This window comes from Barbatula barbatula (genome assembly GCF_947034865.1).
Source record: "Barbatula barbatula genome assembly, chromosome: 9".
Lineage (NCBI taxonomy): Eukaryota > Metazoa > Chordata > Actinopteri > Cypriniformes > Nemacheilidae > Barbatula > Barbatula barbatula.
In genome coordinates this window covers 12,285,620-12,307,678 of record NC_136772.1, presented here as the reverse complement: position 1 = coordinate 12,307,678, position 22,059 = coordinate 12,285,620, and the positions used below count along the sequence as shown (strand labels likewise).

Sequence of the window (22,059 nt, the reverse complement as noted above, 5' to 3'; positions counted from 1 at the left end):
TAAAAAAATTATATGCACATTATATCAATAATATAATGGCAGCATTTACAAAAGGCCTCTGCAAACTTTGAAAACATTTTTGTCACCTTTTTGTATGTAAAGGGTTAATCTAATGGTTTATTTTGTTGTTCTGTGAAACACAAAGGATTGTTCTGAAGAATGTTTGTAACCAAACAGTTGAATGGCACCATTGATTTCCACAGTATTTCTTTCCTACAACGAAACACAATGGTTCCCCAAAACCACTTGGTTACACATATTCTCATAATCCTGTGTTCAACAGAACAAAGAAATCTAAACAGGTTTGGAAAAACTTGAGGTTGAGATATGGCATCCATATTTCTATACTAATATATTATTACATGTGCATAATATCCAAATATTTATGTGTAATGCATATGTACTGTAAATTAAATGATTCAGGCAAAATATTTGTAACAGATATATCACTATTATTTCAGCATTTAGATTAATCTTTAGAAAATAAAATTTGGTCTTTTAATGTTTTACACACTGTAAAGATGCCACAAGAAATGATATTTCTCTGAATGTCATGCTCCCTTGTGCAAAATTCCCATGTTTCCTGGATACCACATGTAAAGGACCGGTTAGATTAAATATAGTGAAAAAGTGAAATTTATACCGTAGTTTATATGTACATACTGCTTATATGTTCCGCTCACCAAAATCATTTAGGTAGGTTATTGTTCTACCAGCAATGTTGCAGTGCTAAACAAAAAATGGAAATAGCTGGGAACAACTTGTATGAAACTCTGGAAGATGATGTTTGCATGTGAAGATTAAAATTCTCAATTTAGAACAAGAGGAATTTACAAAGGTGATTCCCTCCAGGTATGAACCTAAACAACTTCATTTTTAAGATTATTATTAAATGTTAAAGAGAAGGCTACACGAAACACAGACATCCTGGATAGGAAAACATATTTTGGTAAGCCATGTGCACTTCAATTTAATGGTACTACAACACTGCTTTGTATATTTAGTAAGACATGTTAGATCCAATTCACACTGAACAAAAAAAGAACATTACTAAAGTAATTCTTACTTTGACAAAACTTTTACTTCTTGCTCTGATCTTTCCATCACGAATATTGTTCAAGGTGTGGCTATTTATTGCCACTAAGCCTGGTGTCTTCTAAATTACAAATGAAATGTTGTGTTTTTAAAATTGAGGTAGTTAAAATATGTAACTACATCATTAACTGTTTTCTGACATAATATGTATAGGTAGATAATATTATATTGCCATGCTGAACAGGTGAAATATGGCATCCATGATCTGATCAGGTTATAAATAATAATAAGAAATAAAAAGATAAGAAAGGTAAAATGGAATACATTAATATAGAATTGTTTATATTTATAAACATGTGTATTATATGAAATAGATTTTTTACCTCATCAGGAAGTTCCTGGTCTCCCAGAAGGGACTGAAATCTGCTGACATATAGGGGATATGGCTCTATTTTCCCAATTTTAGTATCAGAGTTTAACTGTCCCGAAATTAAAAAGCGCAAAACTATATGGCTACAGAATATAAACATACCATTATGCATATTAATCTACATACACACATGCAATCTGTGAATGAACTGTTTACAGTTTAAAAACAGAATGAAAATATTTGTATGTGCTTACAATATACTTGACTGCTGATCCAAGAAAGATGCTTGTTTTTCTTATTTTAATGCTCACAAAACTGGGTAGAATTATATTGGATTGGTGATAGTGTGCTTGTGTCTCTGTATGTGTGGTTGGCCAATTGATTCTTTTCATCTTCTTGAGTTCAGTGAGATCATGTAGACTCGTGATACAGTATTCAGTTGCAACAGTACCAATGACCCTTCTGTCTCATCTTTGAACCTGCCGATAGTGCCGGCCCATACAACAGGCAATACAGGCGATAACAGAATAAACTCTCCACAAGAAAATCCGTAGGAAAATTAAAATAAATAGAAGACCATAGCCTATAAATAAACACAGAAAACATTAGAAAAAAATAAGAGCAGAGTGGGCAAGCTCCATAATGTTTATAACGCGATTGCGGAGGAGCTTTAGGTGATGTCAAATACGTGTTATTGCGCATGCTTGGAGTGTTCAGGGCTATGGGTAATGTAGTATCTCATAACAACGTCATGTTCTCGTTACATCAAGAAATGCTCCTGGGTATTGATAAAGGGAAACACTAACAAGGAATGATGACACAGGGAGGTGACATGGATGAAACACTAAGGGAAAGCTAACAGGAGGATTGCACGAGGCAGGTGAGGGGACTGAAATACTAAGGGAAAGATGGATCAGGGCTGGAGACAAGACTAACACTAATGGACCGCTAACCGGGGAAACAAGGGGGCGGGACTAAAGGACGTGACACTGGAGAGAGAGCATGGCTTCTTAAACCAAAACAATGCTCTTTCTCCACACAAAACACATGGGACTGACATGATCCTGCCACAAGACTCGAAAACCAAGACAAGGAGAGGCAGGATCATGACATGTTACACTATTACAGCTTTGTTTAATATGTTGCACTTAAATAAAACACTTTTACGTGTAAATATATAAATTGTCATTTTTGTGTATTTTATTTTCACAATTTTTACACTAGTGGGCCCATATTTATGGTCTTGCCTAGGGCCACACAACCCCACAACCTGGCCCTGGCCGATGATCCGATCTTATGGTATGTATCATTCATTATATTTCATTCTTAATGTCCCTGTGTATCGACTTTAGATGGACATTTTAAAGATGAAAACGAGCACGTTCATCACCTAAGACAAACTCATGACACTTTGATATTTTACGATCTGTAATTTATCTAACATTGTTTGCCAAAATGGCTCACTCAACAGTTCACCCCTCCCTTTCGAAGCACTACTGTGGCTATCGCAAGACAAATAATAAATAAAATTTATGAAATGCACTCTGTAGCAGTTTGTCCGTTTAGACTTTTAAAAGAACATGCCGAATTCCATGTAAGGAGACCCGCAGTATATGGAGATAGAAATAGCTCATTCTATAGCATGGGCCGAAAACCGGTTTCAAGGTATACTGAGGTTTGAAAGAGTCAAGTTTTCAAAATCCCTACAATTTTCTGTGATACGGTTTCCAAGGTATGAGTTGCGTATACACAAAAATAAATAATTTAATAATTTAATGCAGTGTTTGATGTTTAGGCCTAATATATGGGCTTTGACAAAAATACATTATTGTAACACTACACAGGATAGAAGGATGATGCCACAATCAGTCTTTGTGATGATGAAGGTTTAATAAAAATCCAAGGCAAAAGGGTATATTCCACAAGGGTAGGTGATCCGCACAACAAACAGGTAACATTCACAAAGTAACTATATGAGCTAATACCAGGAAACCCTGGGAGACCAAAGAGGCGGCACTAGAACAGTAACAAAATTCAACTAGATCTGGCAACAAACTAAACACAAGCAAGGATATATAGTCTTCATGGGATGAATATCAGGTGCGGGTGCAATTATGGAGGGTGCAAAGTTTCTGATTTTAAGGAGCTAAGAATATAGCATAAAATTGTCTTTTTTTGAACTTACTGTGTGGAGTTACACACAATACACAAAAGACATAACATCTAAATCAGTTTAAAAAGTTAAAAAAACAACAGAGAGTGGAAACAATGTATGCAGGTCCTAAATTTGTATTGGCTCCGCTTAGTATGTTGCAATGGCTATTGCATCCTGTGAGATTTATTCAGCTTGTTTTTTGGCCAAATGACAGTGTGAGTGTCATGATCCTGCCTCTCCTTGTCTTGGTTTTCGAGTCTTGTGGCAGGATCATGTCAGTCCCATGTGTTTTGTGTGGAGAAAGAGCATTGTTTTGGTTTAAGAAGCCATGCTCTCTCTCCAGTGTCGCGTCCTTTAGTCCCGCCCCCTTGTTTCCCCGGTTAGCGGTCCATTAGTGTTAGTCTTGTCTCCAGCCCTGATCCATCTTTCCCTTAGTGTTTCAGTCCCCTCACCTGCCTCGTGCAATCCTCCTGTTAGCTTTCCCTTAGTGTTTCATCCATGTCACCTGCCGCCACTCTCCCTGTGTCATCAGTCCTTTTTAGTGTTTCCCCTTATCAAGCCCCAGTTTCCCTCTGTCTCTTGTCGGTTCATTTAGCATTTTGCACACTTTGCACATTTGCCCTTCGTCTGTCTGGAATTACCCGTGTTCCTGTTCTCGTTCCCTGGACTCAGTTTGTGGACTTATAGTTTGTTGTTCTTAAGACCTTGTTTGTTTTGTCCCCCTTGTGGGTAGTTTTAGTTTTCAGTCTTGTTTGTGTTCTTATTTTCCCCATCGAGGGTCTTTGTTTTTATAAAGATTTTGTTATTTAGTAAACCGCTGCCTGCGCTTGGGTTCTGTCCATACACCCTGACAGTGAGCCCCTATAATAAACGTTTTAAGCTGTAAATTGATTTAAAAAAATTAATGACGTTGCACGGGGACATTGTTCTTTTATATTCACTGATGTGAACACAGAGCTTTTTATAATGATTTGATGCATTTACTGACTGGTCAAAACATATATGTCCCACAACATGTAAGTTTACATGACATGATATTCTGTGGAGCAATGATGCCGAAAATTAATCAAGGGAATTACATTATTAAAATATATTCAAATAGAAAACACTTTTAATTTGTAATAATATTTTGCAATATTAAAATTTAAATACATTGTTCCAAAAGATTGCATCTATTACATTTGGATAGATACAATTTTGTTGAATAAATCATACAGTTCTAAACATTCTTAATATCGAATAAAATAAACATAATTTGTAATTGTTGTTTAAGGTTAGCTACAGGACATACACTCGCGCACCATGTCCCCCTGCCCGCAACTTTAGCCCCGGATCGGTGGCCTTTCCCGATCCTGCTCCCCTCTCTCCTCCCAGTAACTTCCTGTCTCTCTACACTGTCCTATAATTTATAAAGGCAAACAGCCCAAAAATATAACTTAAAAACTGACATGACCAATAAAGGGGGAGTGGGGGCTTGTTTCAGTTTCAGCACATGCTCTTAAAAGGTTATGTACACGGTTCTGATGGTAATTTTCTAAAATGACACTCAGTTAACAGAAAAAATTGCATACATGTAACTGAAATGATATAAAAAATTACTGAACTTTCATAATTTTACAATGATAACATTTACCAGCATACCAACACAATATTAAACAGATACAATAATTGTAGTGTTGCTGGAGACTATGTAGAGATTAATACTTCAAAGAGAACTGTGAGGTGGGGCTGGAATATTTCTCTGGCCCTTCCCAGTCTCACGGTTAATTGGACATGTGATAAACACAGCAGTTAGATTTTCTGCCTGAAATTGGCCAGATGAAATCCCACTTGATAACCACAGGCTGCTAAATCAAAATTAGGTAAGGTAAAACTATTTTTAATACATACTCTTATATTTGTATGCATAGTTTATATTATTGTTTATATTAGGATATACAAAAGCAAAGGACAGGCACTGCATGTGTGTACAAATGTTTTACACTGTGTAATTTGTATAGAAATAACATGAATGATATTTAAAAAATATATAAAATGTTTTAAGGCAAAACAACAGTTGCTTGTCACATTGGGAGTTGTGCATGGTTTGTAAAGGAATGACATGTCTAGAGAGTTGCAGACAGTGTTTTAATAAGTGACTTAAGAGTCATCCGTGAAGAATATCAAGCCTCTTTGGTGAACCAAATCCAATAAATGTGTAAATTCTTATTGTAAAAACTGTAACAGTGAAAGTGGTATAAAAGCTCAAAATGAGAGTTTGGAAGTGGTTAAAGAGAGCTGGATTTATTTATTAGACTTGGTTGATCAATGTTTTTTTTCATAAGACCTGACAAAGACATGAAAAAGCTTTGTATCACTCCACGATGTGGAAATAAACACAAAATTGCTAAAAAAAAACTGTTTTCACATCAGAATCAACGTTTCAATATATTGCCGAATTGTTTTGTTGGAGACTTCTTGTTGCTCCCGAATCCTAAATTAAAAGACGTTGCACTGATGAAATTAATAAACATTGTTCAGTCTGTGTAGTTTGTCACTAGGGAAGATTGAAACATCCTTCAGATAATGATGTCATGGGATTTGACTAAAGACAGTCAGTTTGAGCTCAATAATCCCTTTCAGCACTCAACTCACCCACAGCGAAGCACATGCTCTTGGCATGGCAGGTCAAATGTCCTAAGAATAAATTAAATTACTGATTCAGTAAACGATCAAGACATGCTCAGATTGGTAACTAAACCATTTCATAATTCTGCCCTGTAGCTCAACTACTGTACATGAGATCATTTTAATAATGTTTGATATAAAATTCTCAAGGAAACTTGTTTAGACTAGATGGGTGGTAGCACACATAAATAAGGCTAAACATTATCTGTGGTTTCAGTTGACACAGGCATTTTTAGATGAGAATCGAGATGGTGCCCAGCAGCGGAGATGTGAAGAGTTTGGATCTGTCAAGGCTGACGGATGATGAAGCTAAGCATGTGTGGCAGGTGATCCAGAGAGACTTCAGCCTGCGAAAGAAAGAAGAGAACAGACTCGGGTGAGAGACTTTTAAATATTTTAACTTTTTCATGACACAAGTCAATCCCAGTTTCATTCTTGTTTTTAAGTCGTTTGTAGCATTTTGGCCTCTACTAAAGAATGAGTTTTGTTTCATGACTCCAAACCAAATATGTTGAAAATTCCTTAAATCTTTGGATAATTTAGCATGTGTCTGTTGGATGGAACATCAAAGACTTAATGAATATAGTCTCACGAATTCCAAATTTGTTTAGTTTACCAGACAACTGATTCTAGACAATCCAGTACCTGTTTCTTCTTCTCCCTAAATGATATCCATACAATAATTTTCCAACATCTCTGCAAACATTATATTGTATTTAACAAGACCTAAATGGTCTTATCGGTCCATCCCATCAATGTATAAAATAGTGCTTGTGGATCACTTCTGACATCTAGTTTGGTCACCTGGGATTTATGATTTAACTTGAATCTGTGAGATGTCTGTGATGAATTAATACTGCTTATAAAATATGAATCTTAGGAACCGTTCCATGGCACTGGGCCTGATGTCAACATAGCTGAAATCTTTTATTGGAGAATGTTTCTTTTCGTAACACGTTTTTGAAAGAATCTTAAAGGTCCGGTGTAATTTAGTGGCCTCTAGTGAGTGGCATCTAGTGGTGAGGTTGAGAATTGTAACCGCTCTTTCCTGCTTTTAGAAGCACGACGGCGGCTGATACGGCACTAAGATGTCATCACATATTAGCTTCTTTGCCGAAGAAGATAAAGTATTGACGAAACGCACTCTGTAGAGTAGTTTAGGGCTACTAGTAACAACAGGTATGTAGATAGAAATAGCTCATACTAAGGTAATAAAAACATAACGCTTCATTGTGTAAGTTCTTTATACACCTCTAAAGAAATAGTTATGTATGTTATATTGCATATCCTCCGATAAATGACACACTGGACCTTCAAAAATGAAAACATGTATCTGACATCGGGTATTCTGACAAGGGGGAAACAGGGTGTTCTGATTGTCTCATATCTGCTATCTGCTAGTTTTTATTTTAACAGTGACTAATAACTTGGTGATCCAGGAAACAGTCTGGTGAATGAACATGACATGATTATATAATGTACATAAAATCTGTAACTATTCTCTGGATCTGTAATTCATTTTGATCTATTAATAACAGAGACACAAATGTGGTCCAGTCCCGCTTATAGACACGTGAAGCTATTGATAATTGAGCTCAATTATTTACCAGAACTCTAACTGAGATATGTCATAAGATCCCCCATTCTGTTCTTGCCATGTTCTGTCCTAGAGCTGACTTTTAATACATTTCTAAAGAGAGTATGTAAGACATCCCATTTCAACCTTCCATTGACATGCCTAATGCTTTTCATGTGCACCTTATTTAGTTGTTTATTAAACATCAGCAGTAGTTTTTAGATGTTGATGCCTTAGACACCATTACAAGCCGAATAAGCTCATGGAAGTCTAAATTCCAGTCATTTTATTGGAGGTAATAGGATTTGTCTCAGCATATTGAATAACATCACATGACGTTTTTGCCTCAATTCTCTCACAGTTGGGAGGCAAAGACTAGCTCGAAATAGTCCCATGGAAACTAGCGTGGTGATGATAAATACAAAGAAGTTCTTTCCATGGAAACACAATTTTCACGGATTTTCAAAGAAAGCTTAAAAGAATGAAAGAAGTGCTAATGTACGCAGATGATTTTCAAATGTTAAATTAGCTAAAAGTCTTGCAGGGGAAAATCGATTCAACAAATTGTATGAACAAAAAATTTTAATAAATAAGTGTTTGTCCAACATTAAGCAGTGATATTCAATTACTCAAATGCCTATTATTTGTTTTAAATTAGATCTGTTTCCGTCTTAAAGTTGTATATGAGTACTAAATCAAATAGAAAGTCAAGTTCACATGCTCTTAAAATCAGATCAGGAGCACTGTTACGTACAGTATGTGAGAGAAAAGGTCACACAGATGATTCCATATGCAGAGAAGTCAGACTGTTTATAAAATATTTCGGTTTGAAAATTGCTTACTGACTTCAAAAAAATAACAATAGCTGACAATCTTCTTTCTTTTTCATGTGAACATTATTGATTATTACAGTATGCTGTAATATTATACAGCCAAATTGACATCACTATGCATATTTGTTTTCAACCTGCCAAACAGCACACCACCTTTCAACATGTGGAGGAAAGCTCTTCGCCAGTTGCTTTCTGAAAGCAGCAGATTAAGCTGAAACTGCTTAAATATCCCATTTATAATGCTTCACAGCTGTGATACAGAGAGGGCATTGTGTTTGACGGCCATCCCATTGGCCATGAAGCTTGAGAAGTTGGCTCATTAAAAATAGAGGTTTTTGAGAGAACGCTAGAGAGGAAGACCCCGGGGCAAGTTATTACTCATGGATTATATCCCATTTTTCTTCTGGAAACCTCTGCTGAAACCCCAGTTTGCTATTAACAGAATAAAGGCCATTTGCTTTGAGTTCCCGGAATGTAGAACTACAGTATGATATATACAGAAACACAACTTTTAAAAGTGAGATCATAGGGTGGCCACAAAATTCATCTGAACCCAAAACCTTTTCATTTTTATTTATTTATTTAGAGTTTTTTTCAACTATACAGTTTTAAAGTGGTGCTAGAAACAGTTTGTCACACCAGTGACATAGAAGACCCATTTTTGGTCCTCCTCAGAAAAACTTTATTTAGTGAGATAATAATGTTTACGTTTCTGTTTATGCTAAAGGTATGGAATAGTCCCAATAAAGTAATAATATAAATCAGCACATGTGAGCCTGTGAATATGTTTTTTTTTCGTTTGCATCTAGGGAACTGAAGACCAAAATAATGAAAGAGGACACAAAGAGAGAGCTGTTGGGACATCAGCCCAAACTCAGCCATTCTCTCTGCATCCGATGTCTGCATCCCTTCAAATTCCTTGTCAACAGCAAGCGCCAATGTCTGGACTGCAAGCTCTTTGTTTGCAAGTCCTGCAGCCGTTTGAACAAGAAGGAACATGGTTGGGTTTGTGATCCATGCCACATGGCCAGGTGAGCCCATTCCTGTCACAGACATGTTTGATACAATTATTATTTAACAAACAGGAAAATTGTAAAATGCTTTTTCTTTCTTCCTATATAGAATCCTTAAGATTGGCACATTGGAATGGTTCCATGAGAATGTGCGCTCTCGCTTCAAACGTTTCGGCAGTGCAAAGGTTATGAATTTGCTTATCCAGCATCTGAATAGTGATCGCGCCTGCTCAAAAACTGACCTTAGAGGTAACTACAAAAAACATGTTTACTCCCTCCTCAAAGAGAGTCCAAAAGCATACTGATTCAAAGTCAACAAAATCTAGAACTGTCATGAGGTGTGAAAAGAGCTGAAATAATATAAGAAGACCTACTGCAAGTGATCTTAAGGCAGAGCTGAAAGGAGAGATGGCCTCATAACTGAAGGATTAAGTGAGAGATCCAGAGAGAAGGAGTAAATTGGCTGGGCTGAGTCATCCATGTGATTTACTCCTTTTAAGAGTCGCATGTCTTTTTGTCTGTCTGTGCCTGGACTGAAGTTAATCTCTTATCCAATTTCAAGCTCTCTCTGTCCTGAATATCGAGGTCAGCAGAAGAGCACTGCGGTTTGGTGAATTAAAATGGATGATTCAAACAAACGTTTAAGGAAAGAATTCAAAATGAGATGAATCAGATATAATTTTGAGAACAAATAAAATCCTCAACATTTTTTAGATATAAACCTGTTAGTTCAAATCATTGTTTAATCCCCAGATATTTGAGTCTCTGTTTGATAATGTTCTTCTTTCAGCTGATGTAACAAATCACTGTTCATTTCTGTCTTTTAACTTTTTATATCTTGCTGTTCCCCCCTCCCTTGCTGCCCATTACCAAGATCCCCGAGACGATGATACGCACAGCATGCCTGAAGTTCACAGTGAGTTAAAACAAACCCTGCTCCTCTGTGATGTATAAATGCTGATGTCATGCAAGATCTCAAACATCTTTCATCCGCCTGAACAATCCGGCAGCATCTGCTCTCACATTTCTCTGTATAATAGGGTGGGGAACAAGGAGAACAAAATGTATGTGGGGGAAAAAACTATTAAAAGCACAATTAAGAACACACAAGTATTTGTTCTCCAAAAGTTTTGATGATCTAAAAAAAATTTGGTCATTACTAAAATACTCATATGTGTCATTCTTGTTTTGGTCACAGCTGCTTCTCTTTATAGCCAGGAGGATGAAGAGTCTGAATGTGCAGACGAACAACACCACAGCCTGGTACTGTACAGATAATGAAAGGAAATTAGAGGAAATGGAAATCAGTGGCAGTGAGAGATCGCCCTCTGGTGGTCTAATTGTATACAACTAGAACGGAATGAATGTTATTCAGTTGTCTTGGATTGCTTAATTTAGAGCTCAGAACATACATTTTACATTTAAACCTCCATATCTTTGCTTTAGGCAGCCTATCAATTACAAACACTAGTTTTTGACTTTTTCAGAATAGAAATTTTAAGACCGTGTTATGCAAAAAGTATTTTTGTATAATTTATTTTGTAGTCTTTGTCATTTTAAAGTCCGAACCCCATCTGATAATTGTAAATCGTCGCTGAGCTTGGATGTCCAAATTCGCTGTTTTTCAGGAAAAAGAAAAAAGACACTGTACTAGCCTAAATGATTGAATACCATGTTGTCAAAGTTGACAAACACTTTTAAAAACTTTTTATTGGTTAGATATTTTCAAAACCCAGTGACAAACATAAAGGGTGACTAATGATAATGATTTATTATTTAAAAAAAAATGAAGAACAGCAGTGAAATAATGTCTGAATGTTTTTAGTGAATAATAACTTGTTAGATGTAGTAATAGTCTGTTAAATTTATCCTAACAGTACAATATTTGAATTTTATTTAAAGGAATATTTCAGAGGCAAAACTAAATCCAGCAAGAACACAACCTTCTTGTTCTCAATGTGTTTGTCGCGTCTTGCTGTGCCGTATCAAGTGTGGACACATTTTTTTAATTATAATGGGTTCTAATGCGTTTCTAATGTCTTTTTTCGTGTAGCATCACACCAGTCATGTCTGGTGTAGACACTGTTAAAGGGACAGTTCACCCAAAAATTTAAATTCTGTCCTTGTTTGCTCACCCTCAGGTTGTCTCAAGTCTGTATAGATTTCTGTGCTCTGTTGAACACAAAGAAAGATCTTTGGAAGAGTATTAGCGAATTTCAGTTCTATGACATCATCCACTACCATTCCGAAAAATATTGTTGTATATTTTTTGTTCTGTTAAACACAAAATGAGATAATTTGAAGAATTTAAGAAAACAAAGTTTTGGGGCATCTTTGACTACCATTTCATTTTTCCTATTATGATAGTCAATGACGTTCAAGAACTGAAAATTGCTAACATTCTTCCAAATATATTTCTCTGTGTTCATCAGAACAACGTAATTTATACAGGTATGAAATAAAAAGAGGGTGAGTAAATGATGACAGAATTTTCATTTTTAGGTCAACTATCCCTTTAACGTGCAGTTCTTTGATCGATGGATGTATTTTTTGGAGCTTCAAAAAATTGCCCCCCATTCTAGCGCTTGGAAGACAAGTAATACGTCGTATTATTCTTCAAGAAGAAACTCATATTCAGTCAGGATTCCTTGAGGGAGAAATTTTGTTTTGCCTCTGAAATATCGCTTTAAGTAGTTGTTTCTGTTTTGATCATTGTGATACAGTATAACTAAAACAATAAACATTTCACCCTCTCTCCCTTAAGACTAGAAAAGCCAGACGGCTGCTCCCAGTTGATCCTCTTGATTTTAATCTTGCCTTTGGGAAGTCTGAATATTCTCAGCCTGACTTCATGGTTTGTATTTTTTGTTCCTACATCTGATATTCTGATGTCACAAATTAGCAGATGTTCAGCTGTGGCTCGATCCATAATCGGGTAAATACTGATAGGGTCAGCTGTGGCCTAATGGTTCAGTGTTGGGCTTGTGATCAGAAGGTTTCTAGTTCAAATCTCAGTGCCAGAAGATCATGACTGAAGTGCCCTTGAGCAAGGCACCTTACCCCTGATTGCTCTGCAGTAATGTGCCACTGTAAAAAACCACGTGTTAGTTGCTTTGGATAAAAGCGTCTGCCAGATGAATAAATGTAAATGTACTGAAGCTTGTACAGACTAATAATTGCACTTTTGCCACAAGGAAGCACCTTTGATTTTTACATTTTGTGATCTATGGCATGGAAAATGCATTAGATTACAAACTAAAAAGACAAAGCTTTCATGATCTGAGTTTTGTCAACCAGTGAGCTGAACAAATTCTATGAAGCATTCCAACTGTGCGTGACTATTAACATTGTGGCTGTTAACTCCGATAAGACCTTGTGTTATGTGTACCTTGTCTTTTCATTGAGGCACATCAATTTAAAATTAGCCATACCTAGTTTTGAGTCACAGGGTTTGTTTTCTGACTAATTCTAAATGCTTTTAATTCTAGTTCATACTGAAATTTTTAAATGAATAGTTCCAATTTTTTTTTTAATCTGCAGCTTTTTAACCCCTCAAATGTTTAGCTGTGAATTTCAAGATATCATGGCTTTGATTTCTGGTAGCAGGTCAGTAAAATATATTTTGTGATTCTCACAGTATGTAGGTGGCCAGCAGAAAACCCCCCAGAATAGCGGTTCAGTTGCTGAAGCGAATGGCTTCACAACATTCAGGCAGATCATGGAGAATGGAACTCATGGAAGAGGTGATGACATGTATCATATCAGCCAGACGAGTCTAGACAGACCTTTTCATTTTGGTAAGATATGATGTCTGCTTCAAATTCCCTTTACTGATTTATTGTTTTTCCAAGAATCTCAAGTGGAGGGATTGCTTCTTCAAATTATTCATTTTTAGCTACCAGAAAAGAATACATTTTTGTGGGAGATCTAACACTATTTAAAACCATACAGCCGGCTTGTTTTGTTTCTGCTAAAGTTAGTTGATCCTCTATACTATACAGAAACAAAATGGTTTATTTTGCTGTCTGCAGATGACTACACACACATGGAGCAGACGATATCACAACCCCGTTTCCTCTCGAAGATGAGTTTCTGCTCGGCGGGCAGTACTAACCCTCACCTTCACCGTGAGCTTCCTTTAGATTCTTCAGATGATGAGGAGGTCTCACGGATGCATGTCACATACAGTCCTGTCTTACAGAGGGAGCCTTCACCACATGATGTTCCTCCACAGGTGAAATCATAACAGTCATGATATAAATGAACTGTGGTCCTGATGGTGTCATCTTGTCAAATCTGGTTACATTCTTTCAGGACACATAACATAACTCATACCTGTTTTTTGGCCCATGTTTTATCTCTCTGTCACTAGATTATCGAGCTGAAAAAGCGCATGTCGGCAGTTGAGACTCTTCTTATCCATTTGGAGCAGAAAATGTTGTTATCTGTGACTGAGGGAACAAAGGAACATGTAAAAATGAATTATAACTGTAAATCAAAAAGCATCAGTGTTATATGAATATGCAAAACTACTTAATTTTGTTGTATAATTTTTTATTGTGTTGTATAAGTTGTGTTGTATAAGTTTGAATGTTAGTGCTCTGGTTTTGGCCCTCAAAGGGAGAGACGTAGTTCTTCTGCTCTTCTTGCAGACTGAACCCAAGGAAGAGGATCTAGCTGACTTAGAGGAGCTTGAGCTAAGAAAAAAACTTTATGAACTTACTGACAAAATAAGTGACAAAGACCCGTCCTCAGATGATGATGATGCTGAGGATTCTTTAAAGAAAAGAGCTGTGTACTCTTCAGCACTCACTGGTGCATCTTCAGATGGATTGGATCATGCTAGACACGAGTGGTCTCTTGAAATAGAAGAATGTGTAAGAATATTCTTTATAACTTTATTTAATTATCAGCACTAACATTTACATAGTACATTAAAGACAATGTAATGGTCATATATATTATAATGTAACGATAATGAGTTCGTTAAATTTGATAGACATTTGCTTACAGCTTAATGTTTTACTATGTTTCATACGTTTCTTATTGTGTAACCTACAGAAAGTAAAAACGGATGTACATACATCTTTTATAAAGAAGAGGAGGCCGAGTCCTTTTGATCTCGGTAACACAACCAGCTGTGAGCTGTCACAACTGGAGGGAAAAGTAGCAATGGCAGCGGCCAGTGTCCAGAGCACACAAAGTGGGGTAAATTAAAATTCACTCCATATTTATTTTTCGAAAAATGTTTTCTTTTAAATATCTTACACATTGCTGTAGCTGTCATAATATCTGGTTGCTTTGTTTGAAGGTTACAGACATTCAGAAAAGAATCGCAGCTCTAAGCTCTGCAGGAATGACAGTGGAGGCCTCGCGCAGACGAGTATGTTGTACTATTATATATTACAAAATGTTGTATTTTTGTTAAGGTTTTCAGCACACTAGAGAAAACATGTTTGACATATTTTTATCTAATTAAAAATTTTATTGTATCAAAATCTGTCCCTTTTGTTGCAAAAGAAGCACATATATTGTTCTCTTTTCATTTTTATGCAGTCAAGTCTTCAGCCATCAATGGTGTTGCATGAATTTCCAAGAAGTAAGTGTACAAATGGACATACTAGTTTTTAATAAAATATTTTGTAATAAAGTATTTTGAAACGACTTTAATGACTTTTAATATTTTGAAAAATATTGTCAAGTGGCACCCGCATTGGCTGATGTTCAGTTACCAACAATCTTCAAGTTATCTTCTTTTGTGTTCTGCCGAAGTCATACAGGTTGGAAATGACAAGAGGCCGAGTAAATGATGACAGAATTTTCATTTTTGGGTGAATTATCCCTTCAATGTTTTACTTCTTTTCCATCTCCTCAGCTTTTTTGACATTATTTAACATTACATAAATCAAATTACAATAAAACTCTACAGGGGATTTGGCCCTGTTGTCCTCTATTGAACATATTTGGTCAGTTATCAAGTTTTTTCTGTACACCACAAAATTTACAAGATGTTTTCTATTCAGGGCTGATAACTTCCAAATGCAAGCGTCAAGAATGTGTAAATCCCTATTCGACATTTTAGCCTGACAAGCGTTACTTAAAGTTTTCATTGTAATTCCTGAAAGAAACATTGTGATTTTCAGTGCATGGCGCTGATATGGATCAGGTCCCCCGCTTAGCCACGGGAACAATCAGGCTGCTCACCTCCTGCTGTCATAAAAGGACTGCAGAAAATGTTTTGTTTGGTTATGATGTGAGATTTAATGGAAATTGAAATGCGTATCAGGTTGTCATTTTAAAAAGCCACCAACAACATTTTACCATCGGTCAGTTTTAATCATTTCCATCAGTTGGCGGACGTGGTACTGTAAACAATAAAACATGTCTCATTCGGTAATAGGTTATTTTTTGCTTTCCTTGAAGGAGCCAGCAGTGAAACAAGATCCTTCCGGAAGCTGAGCATCATGTGAAGCAAGCTTCTGCTATTTCATATATATTTTGTACACCATATCAGAACACAGATCCACGGAACATTTATACATTTAATGCAAGCATTATTTCAACTTATGCACACAATATGTGAACACAAAAATACAAAACTTTTAATCTTGTTGTAGGTAAAAAAGTGAATTTGACTCCCTTTTTAAGATCTAGACCCATTTATTTTTTTAATAGATAAATGTTAAATTATTTAGATTACGGAACTCACCTCACATGTGCTGTTTATTTTCTGAGAATACAAAATGTTTGTCTTTATACACATGCTTATTAACTACTGTTGTTTAGTGTTATTCAGATTTTGAATATCTGAAATTAATATTTTTTATTTAATATCTGAAATGATTTTCCCTTTAACTTACCAGAATGATTCTAATGAACTGTTTCCATTAATACACACTGTATCAAACTAAATTGATATTGTATGATTATTTTATATTAACGTTTATGCATTCCAATCATTAAATATTATACAACACAAATTTGATTGTATTGTCCTCCGTATCAACAATGAACAAATCAACTCTTTATCAGCGCAAATGCACATTTTAACTGTAACAGCCTCTTAACATCCATAACTACCCCATTATGCTATTATACTACATTTGCATATTAAGGGAATTTGTGTTTATATGCACGTGGCGTGCCATTCACCCTCCCCCAGGGGATATATATATATATATTGATGGAACATCCCCGACCTCTGAGAAAAACTAAAGAAAGCTGTTTGGACTGTTTCTTTCACTTACTCAAGATAACAAAAGATCATCTAATACCTTGAAGACCCATTGAGGCTTATTCTGCACTTAAGGATTTTTATCTGACAGCCGGGGACCGCATAGCAGGAGGTTGGACAGAAAGAGGTAAGTGTTACTGTCAATGCATAGTATATACTTAACAATTTTTTTAAATCATTCTTAAATGAGAACTCGGTTGAAATTGTCATTGAAAGTTGTAGCTTCAGAGTGAAAATATGAGTAATTTAAATGTTTTTCAAAATGATAATTATGTAGTAGTATATCCATACTTTTATATGTCCATGATCATACTTGTGCAATAGACAGACCCAAAAAACCTGAGGGGAAATATTACGGCACAAACATTTGTGTATTGTCAATTTTTCAATGGTTCTGACTTAGGACACAGAGAAAGAGATTTGAATTGACTTTCTTATTCTTATAGGAGACACCTGCCATGGCTGTAAAACCGTTTGCGTTGATCTGTATCCTTATGCTACTAGTTTGTCTTACACAGCCAAAACCTGATGATCTGCCACTACGCTCAGCTGAGAAAAGAGGTGCACTTTTAACAGAATTATATTAAATAAAACATAAATCTGTAATAAAATTATTCAAATAAAAGCTTCCCTTACCTATCCCTGTTAATGTAGAATTATGATTTTCTTTCTCCATCATTTAACAGCGTCACTTACTAGTCACTGAGTTTGTCAATTTAGTTTCAAATCTCTTTTTTTACCATCAGATCCAAACATTGATGCCTTGTGGTATAAAGGTAGAGGAATACGGCCAGTTGGGAGATTCGGGCGAAGAATGTCACAAAGAGGTGAAGGATCATATTTGGGAAGACATAGGTCCTGCTATCCTGAGGTCATGGCTATGGACTGACAAATCATACAAATAATGACACATTACAAATATTTGTGTATGTGTTAAAAAAATGTCTTACAGATGAAGTTCAACATGATCATGTTAATGTCTGAAACAGTTTGCTGTATAACACTATGTTCAGTATTGGTCAAATGTCTTGGTCATTTTATTATTATCGGAACAGACAGACTTAACAACATTCTAAGTTCTTTAAAATAAAAGTCTTTTGGAATGTTCAATAGACAGATACAGAGTCTCATAGAATCGGCTCCCATGTCATTGTCAGCCTAATATCAACAAACCCGTTCATAACACTAAACGAATAACTGTTTAAATAAAACCGAGCATCAGCAGCTTAACCATCAGTGATGTAACCTTTTGCCGCACAACTGTTACTATGAGGTCATAAAGAGACGAATGGTCAAATTGGTGGGAAGAGAAGCAGTTCCTATAAGAAAACATCTGAAAGCTCCTGTTGAATCCAAACAAAACTCTTGGCAGAGTGTCCTAGTGTGCAAACGCGGCCTTGAAAACCATGTTGTTTCCTTTCTATTCACAAGCACCACTAAGTGATCAACAACATATTTGTATTTAAATCGGAACATCAGCAAAGATACTGACTATCAGTGGTGATTGAAAACAGATCGAGGTTAAAAGTGTAGATGGTCAGCGGTCCAAAGAGCGCTTCTGGATGGCCTCACTAACAACATTTTTGAGAAGGGCGATAACAGAGCGAGGGTCCTCGCTGCTCACCACAGCACTGCCTGACACGATCATGTTAGCTCCAGCCTAAAGAGAACAATTCAGAGCTTAAATTAACACATGTAGACAAATGTAGCGAAGATATCAGCTGTCTTTATGTAAAACAAATCATATAATCACTTTCTGAAAATCTGATTTTACGTTCTTAAGGTGCAAGGTAATTATAGAGAAATGATGAATGTACCTCAGCACATCTATGAATGCTATCTGGACCAACACCTCCATCTACCTCGATGTCCAAAGAAGGGAACTGACTTCTTAACCAGCTCACCTGTAGAGACACACAGGCATCTTAAGTGTCCCCGTATGCCGTTTTCATACAGGCATACAGAGATACATACCTTTGGCATCATATCATCCATAAACTTCTGACCCCCAAAACCAGGCTCTACGGTCATGACAAGAGCCATATCGATCTGTCCGGCCCATGGTCCTAATTCCTCAACTGTTGTTCCAGGTTTGATGGCCAGACCAACCTTAATCGGAACAAACAAGTATGATTTGAACATAATAATAAGAAATTATTCTGGATTATGAAGTCAATTACATTTTGTAAGCAAATCAATGTCGTTTACATGCACTTCACTCACAGGTAAAGTGTGTCATTTTTCAGCCACCAACTGCCCCAAATAGATATAGAAATGAATTGCAACAATCTTTAAAGAATTGGTCATGTTACTAACCGTAGAAGGCGCCAGATAGATACACTCAGTGTAGTAGCAATGAAACGAGGCCGCGTATACAAATGTCCACACAAACAAACCCTAACTTTTTCATTCAAAACTAAATGCAGTTTATATCTTCTTTACAAACCTTCATACCGCTCTCTCTGATTTCCTTGATAAGATTGCCAGGGTTGGTTGTAGCTTCTAGGTGAAAAGTGTATTGATTTGCTCCAGCTGCCGCCATGGGCTTCACCCACAGCTCTGGCCTGGACACCATCATGTGCATGTCTGCAGTAAGGCAAAGGGTAAGCAAACAACTATAAACATATACGAAACAAACACTGCAGCTTTTCAAGGGCTGTCCCACAGGTAAATTAAGTTGGCCATTCAGACAGAGCATGAAAACATGACAGAATGGAAGGTAGGCCTACTTACGTTTTTAAAGAATGTAAAACATTATAACGGAGCTATTTTAAATTCAACCTTAACCATTTTTAAAAAGATAAATCATGTCTATCATGTGAGACTTTAGATTATATTACTGAAGACAAACTGTTACATGGAGGAGTGGAAGACATCAAAATAGAGAAAAACATACTATTTTGCAAAATATCTTACTTACCAAAAAATGGATCAGGGCCAATAGAGTGCCGTAAACACTCCACCATCGGATGGCCAAATGTTATGTTAGGTACAAAATGCCTAAAGATGCAAGGTTAAAGAATAGAGTAAGAAGTGGTCCAATATGTGAATCATTTAAAGAGATCCTTCAACCAAAAACGAATATTCTGTCATCATTTACTCACGCTCAGATTGTTCCAAACCTGTAGAAATGTCTTTGTTCTGTTAAACACAAAGGAAGATATTAGAAAGAATGTTAGCAACCAAACAGATCTTATCCCCCATTAACTCCCATAGTATTTCCTTTCCCTACTATGGCAGTAAATGGCATATGTGATCTGATTGGTTAATGACATTCTTCCAAATATCTTTCTCTCTGTTCAGCAAAACAAAGAAATATGTACAGGTTTGGAACAACCTGAGGGTGAGTAAATGAAGACAGAATTGTAATTTTGGGGTGAACTCTAGGCTACATGTAATATCACTGCTTCAAGTATGAAAGTGAATATAATATAGGCAACGAATATCACACGTAACAGTAAAATATAATAATAATAATATTACTTTTAATATGCATGCATAATGATATGCAACATACATATTTACAAGAAGTTACCAATTCGAGGTGCAAATTATCAGATAGAGAAACTTAGTTTCCTCTGACAATAGTTTTCTGTCAATGACTCGGAACTCGGATCTTTATTCGTTACCTGAAATAAAGTTGAATGATACACGTTTAAACACTGATGGTTACTGTAACCAAGTCATTTGCTCCAGGTGATGAAGGGGAGAAAGTTACATGCGGAAGTACAAACTTTGTTCCTCACCCATCCATAACGTCGAGGTGCAGATAATCCGCACCGCACTCCATCATCCGCTCACATTCCCGTCCGAGCTGCGACAAATCGCTGCTCAATATTGAAGGGCCAATTTTCGCCGTGTACGCCATGTCTGTCTTCTGCTTCCACTTCTTCTTCGCGTACAACAGTCATTCATTCGTCATGAGTGGGCTTTTTACCACCACCTACTGTACACTACACGAACTGCTTAGGTGACGCCTCCCGAACAATTTGGTTGCTGTAATCTCTGAACTCTGCTTTTTGGATTAATTGATAATCCGAAAGAAGATACAAGTGCTTTTGTTTAATCCATTTCTTTACACGTTTCACGAAATTTCACATTTATAAATTCAAGTTTGTTAAGACACCCAAAGTGTGCATGGCTGCATATAAACAATATTGGAGATCTGAATAAGGCTGTCAATGTTTTATTTTTTCTGAATATAAAACATAATTTTGAGTATTTATTCTTATTTGTATATTATTATCTCTCCCGACACTCTTCCTTATTTTGCGTTGTATGCATAATGGCAGAAATGTTTCATACTTGAAAACCCTATGTTGCTTACAAATAAATGAACAAAAATTCTATAAACCTATGAAATCATTCTCTGAAATAAATATTCTTTATTGTCAACAGGTGGCAGAATGTAGAAACAAAAGAAAGTTGAACCATGTTGTTTGTTTATTTATAAGCTTCATAAAATCATAAAATAAAACAACTAAGAGAATAAATGTAATAATTATTCTTACCCCACAGACGAAAGAACCTAATAAGGAAAGTTTCTGATCTTATGTGTGTACTGTATATGCATCTTTAATTGAAAGAGGATGGTTTTTGGATGTTTAATGATGTTGGAACAACAAGTAAACATATGATTTAATGAATATCTGAAACCAGTGCCTCTTACTAAACTCTTCAAATATGCAATGTAAGTGAATTGATTCATATGTTGATCCTTTATGTTACTAAACTAAAAAACATTTATGTAGATTTGGTCACAGATTTTGTCCATTTGTACTTCGAGTCAAGCAGGACTCCACTTGCATTGAATACAGTTACTTTTCTCTTTATGTGCTTGGTCTGATGAGCTTGACTGTTTACAAAAGTGTGTCCTCAAAACCTCTCCCATCCCATCCTTTGAGTCCGGCCGATAAAACGGCCTTTGGCGGATGTGTTTGTTTACCATCTCCTGCTCCTTCCATCTCGGCAGGAGTGAACAGTTGCAATTGTCCACTGAGTTGTTTGTTTCCTGGAATGTGTTTTGTTCTTGGGTCAGGATGATGATTAAAAAATGCTTGATGATTAAACGATCCACATATTTTTCACGTGTACGAGCTACACAAGACCTATTGATGCAAAAGCAAACATGCAAAGGACATCTGATCCCAAAACCACAATGTTCTCCTTGTTTTAA

At 36.2% G+C, this 22,059-nt stretch overlaps 3 protein-coding genes across 3 annotated transcripts; 2 read left to right on the top strand and 1 right to left on the bottom strand.

Annotated features, from left to right (window-relative positions):
* Positions 1 to 5,344: 5,344 nt before the first annotated feature.
* Positions 5,345 to 16,627, top strand: mlphb (melanophilin b). Its single transcript, XM_079464082.1, has 15 exons — positions 5,345 to 5,422; positions 6,445 to 6,603; positions 9,446 to 9,667; positions 9,759 to 9,898; positions 10,524 to 10,565; positions 10,848 to 10,912; positions 12,414 to 12,503; positions 13,287 to 13,446; positions 13,681 to 13,883; positions 14,022 to 14,120; positions 14,302 to 14,526; positions 14,711 to 14,857; positions 14,961 to 15,032; positions 15,206 to 15,248; positions 16,073 to 16,627. Exons 2-15 carry the CDS (start codon positions 6,464 to 6,466, stop codon positions 16,117 to 16,119), a joined length of 1,695 nt encoding a protein of 564 aa, XP_079320208.1. The 5' UTR covers positions 5,345 to 5,422; positions 6,445 to 6,463; the 3' UTR covers positions 16,120 to 16,627.
* rpe (ribulose-5-phosphate-3-epimerase) lies at positions 16,175 to 20,916 on the bottom strand. The gene is made up of 6 exons (XM_079464940.1): positions 20,630 to 20,916; positions 19,804 to 19,883; positions 19,330 to 19,469; positions 18,858 to 18,992; positions 18,701 to 18,787; positions 16,175 to 18,543 (listed from the first exon to the last, which is right to left on the bottom strand). Exons 1-6 carry the CDS (start codon positions 20,749 to 20,751, stop codon positions 18,421 to 18,423), a joined length of 687 nt encoding a protein of 228 aa, XP_079321066.1. The 5' UTR covers positions 20,752 to 20,916; the 3' UTR covers positions 16,175 to 18,420.
* Positions 17,378 to 17,772, top strand: prlh (prolactin releasing hormone; the record flags this gene model as incomplete). The annotated part of the gene is made up of 2 exons (XM_079464479.1): positions 17,378 to 17,444; positions 17,630 to 17,772. The coding sequence occupies 2 exons, from the start codon at positions 17,378 to 17,380 to the stop codon at positions 17,770 to 17,772; spliced, it is 210 nt and encodes a 69-aa protein (XP_079320605.1).
* Positions 20,917 to 22,059: the final 1,143 nt, after the last annotated feature.

Coding starts and splice junctions, on each gene's coding strand:
- mlphb (XM_079464082.1), top strand. CDS start 6,464: ATGAGAATCGAGATGGTGCCCAGCAGCGGAGATGTGAAGAGTTTGGAT. Junction 9,899..10,523: donor CTCAAAAACTGACCTTAGAG/GTAACTACAAAA, acceptor CCCATTACCAAG/ATCCCCGAGACGATGATACG. Junction 10,566..10,847: donor CAGCATGCCTGAAGTTCACA/GTGAGTTAAAAC, acceptor TTTTGGTCACAG/CTGCTTCTCTTTATAGCCAG.
- rpe (XM_079464940.1), bottom strand. CDS start 20,751: ATGGCGTACACGGCGAAAATTGGCCCTTCAATATTGAGCAGCGATTTG. Junction 18,993..19,329: donor TCAGAGAGAGCGGTATGAAG/GTTTGTAAAGAA, acceptor GTTCCGATTAAG/GTTGGTCTGGCCATCAAACC. Junction 18,788..18,857: donor TGGATGATATGATGCCAAAG/GTATGTATCTCT, acceptor GTGTCTCTACAG/GTGAGCTGGTTAAGAAGTCA.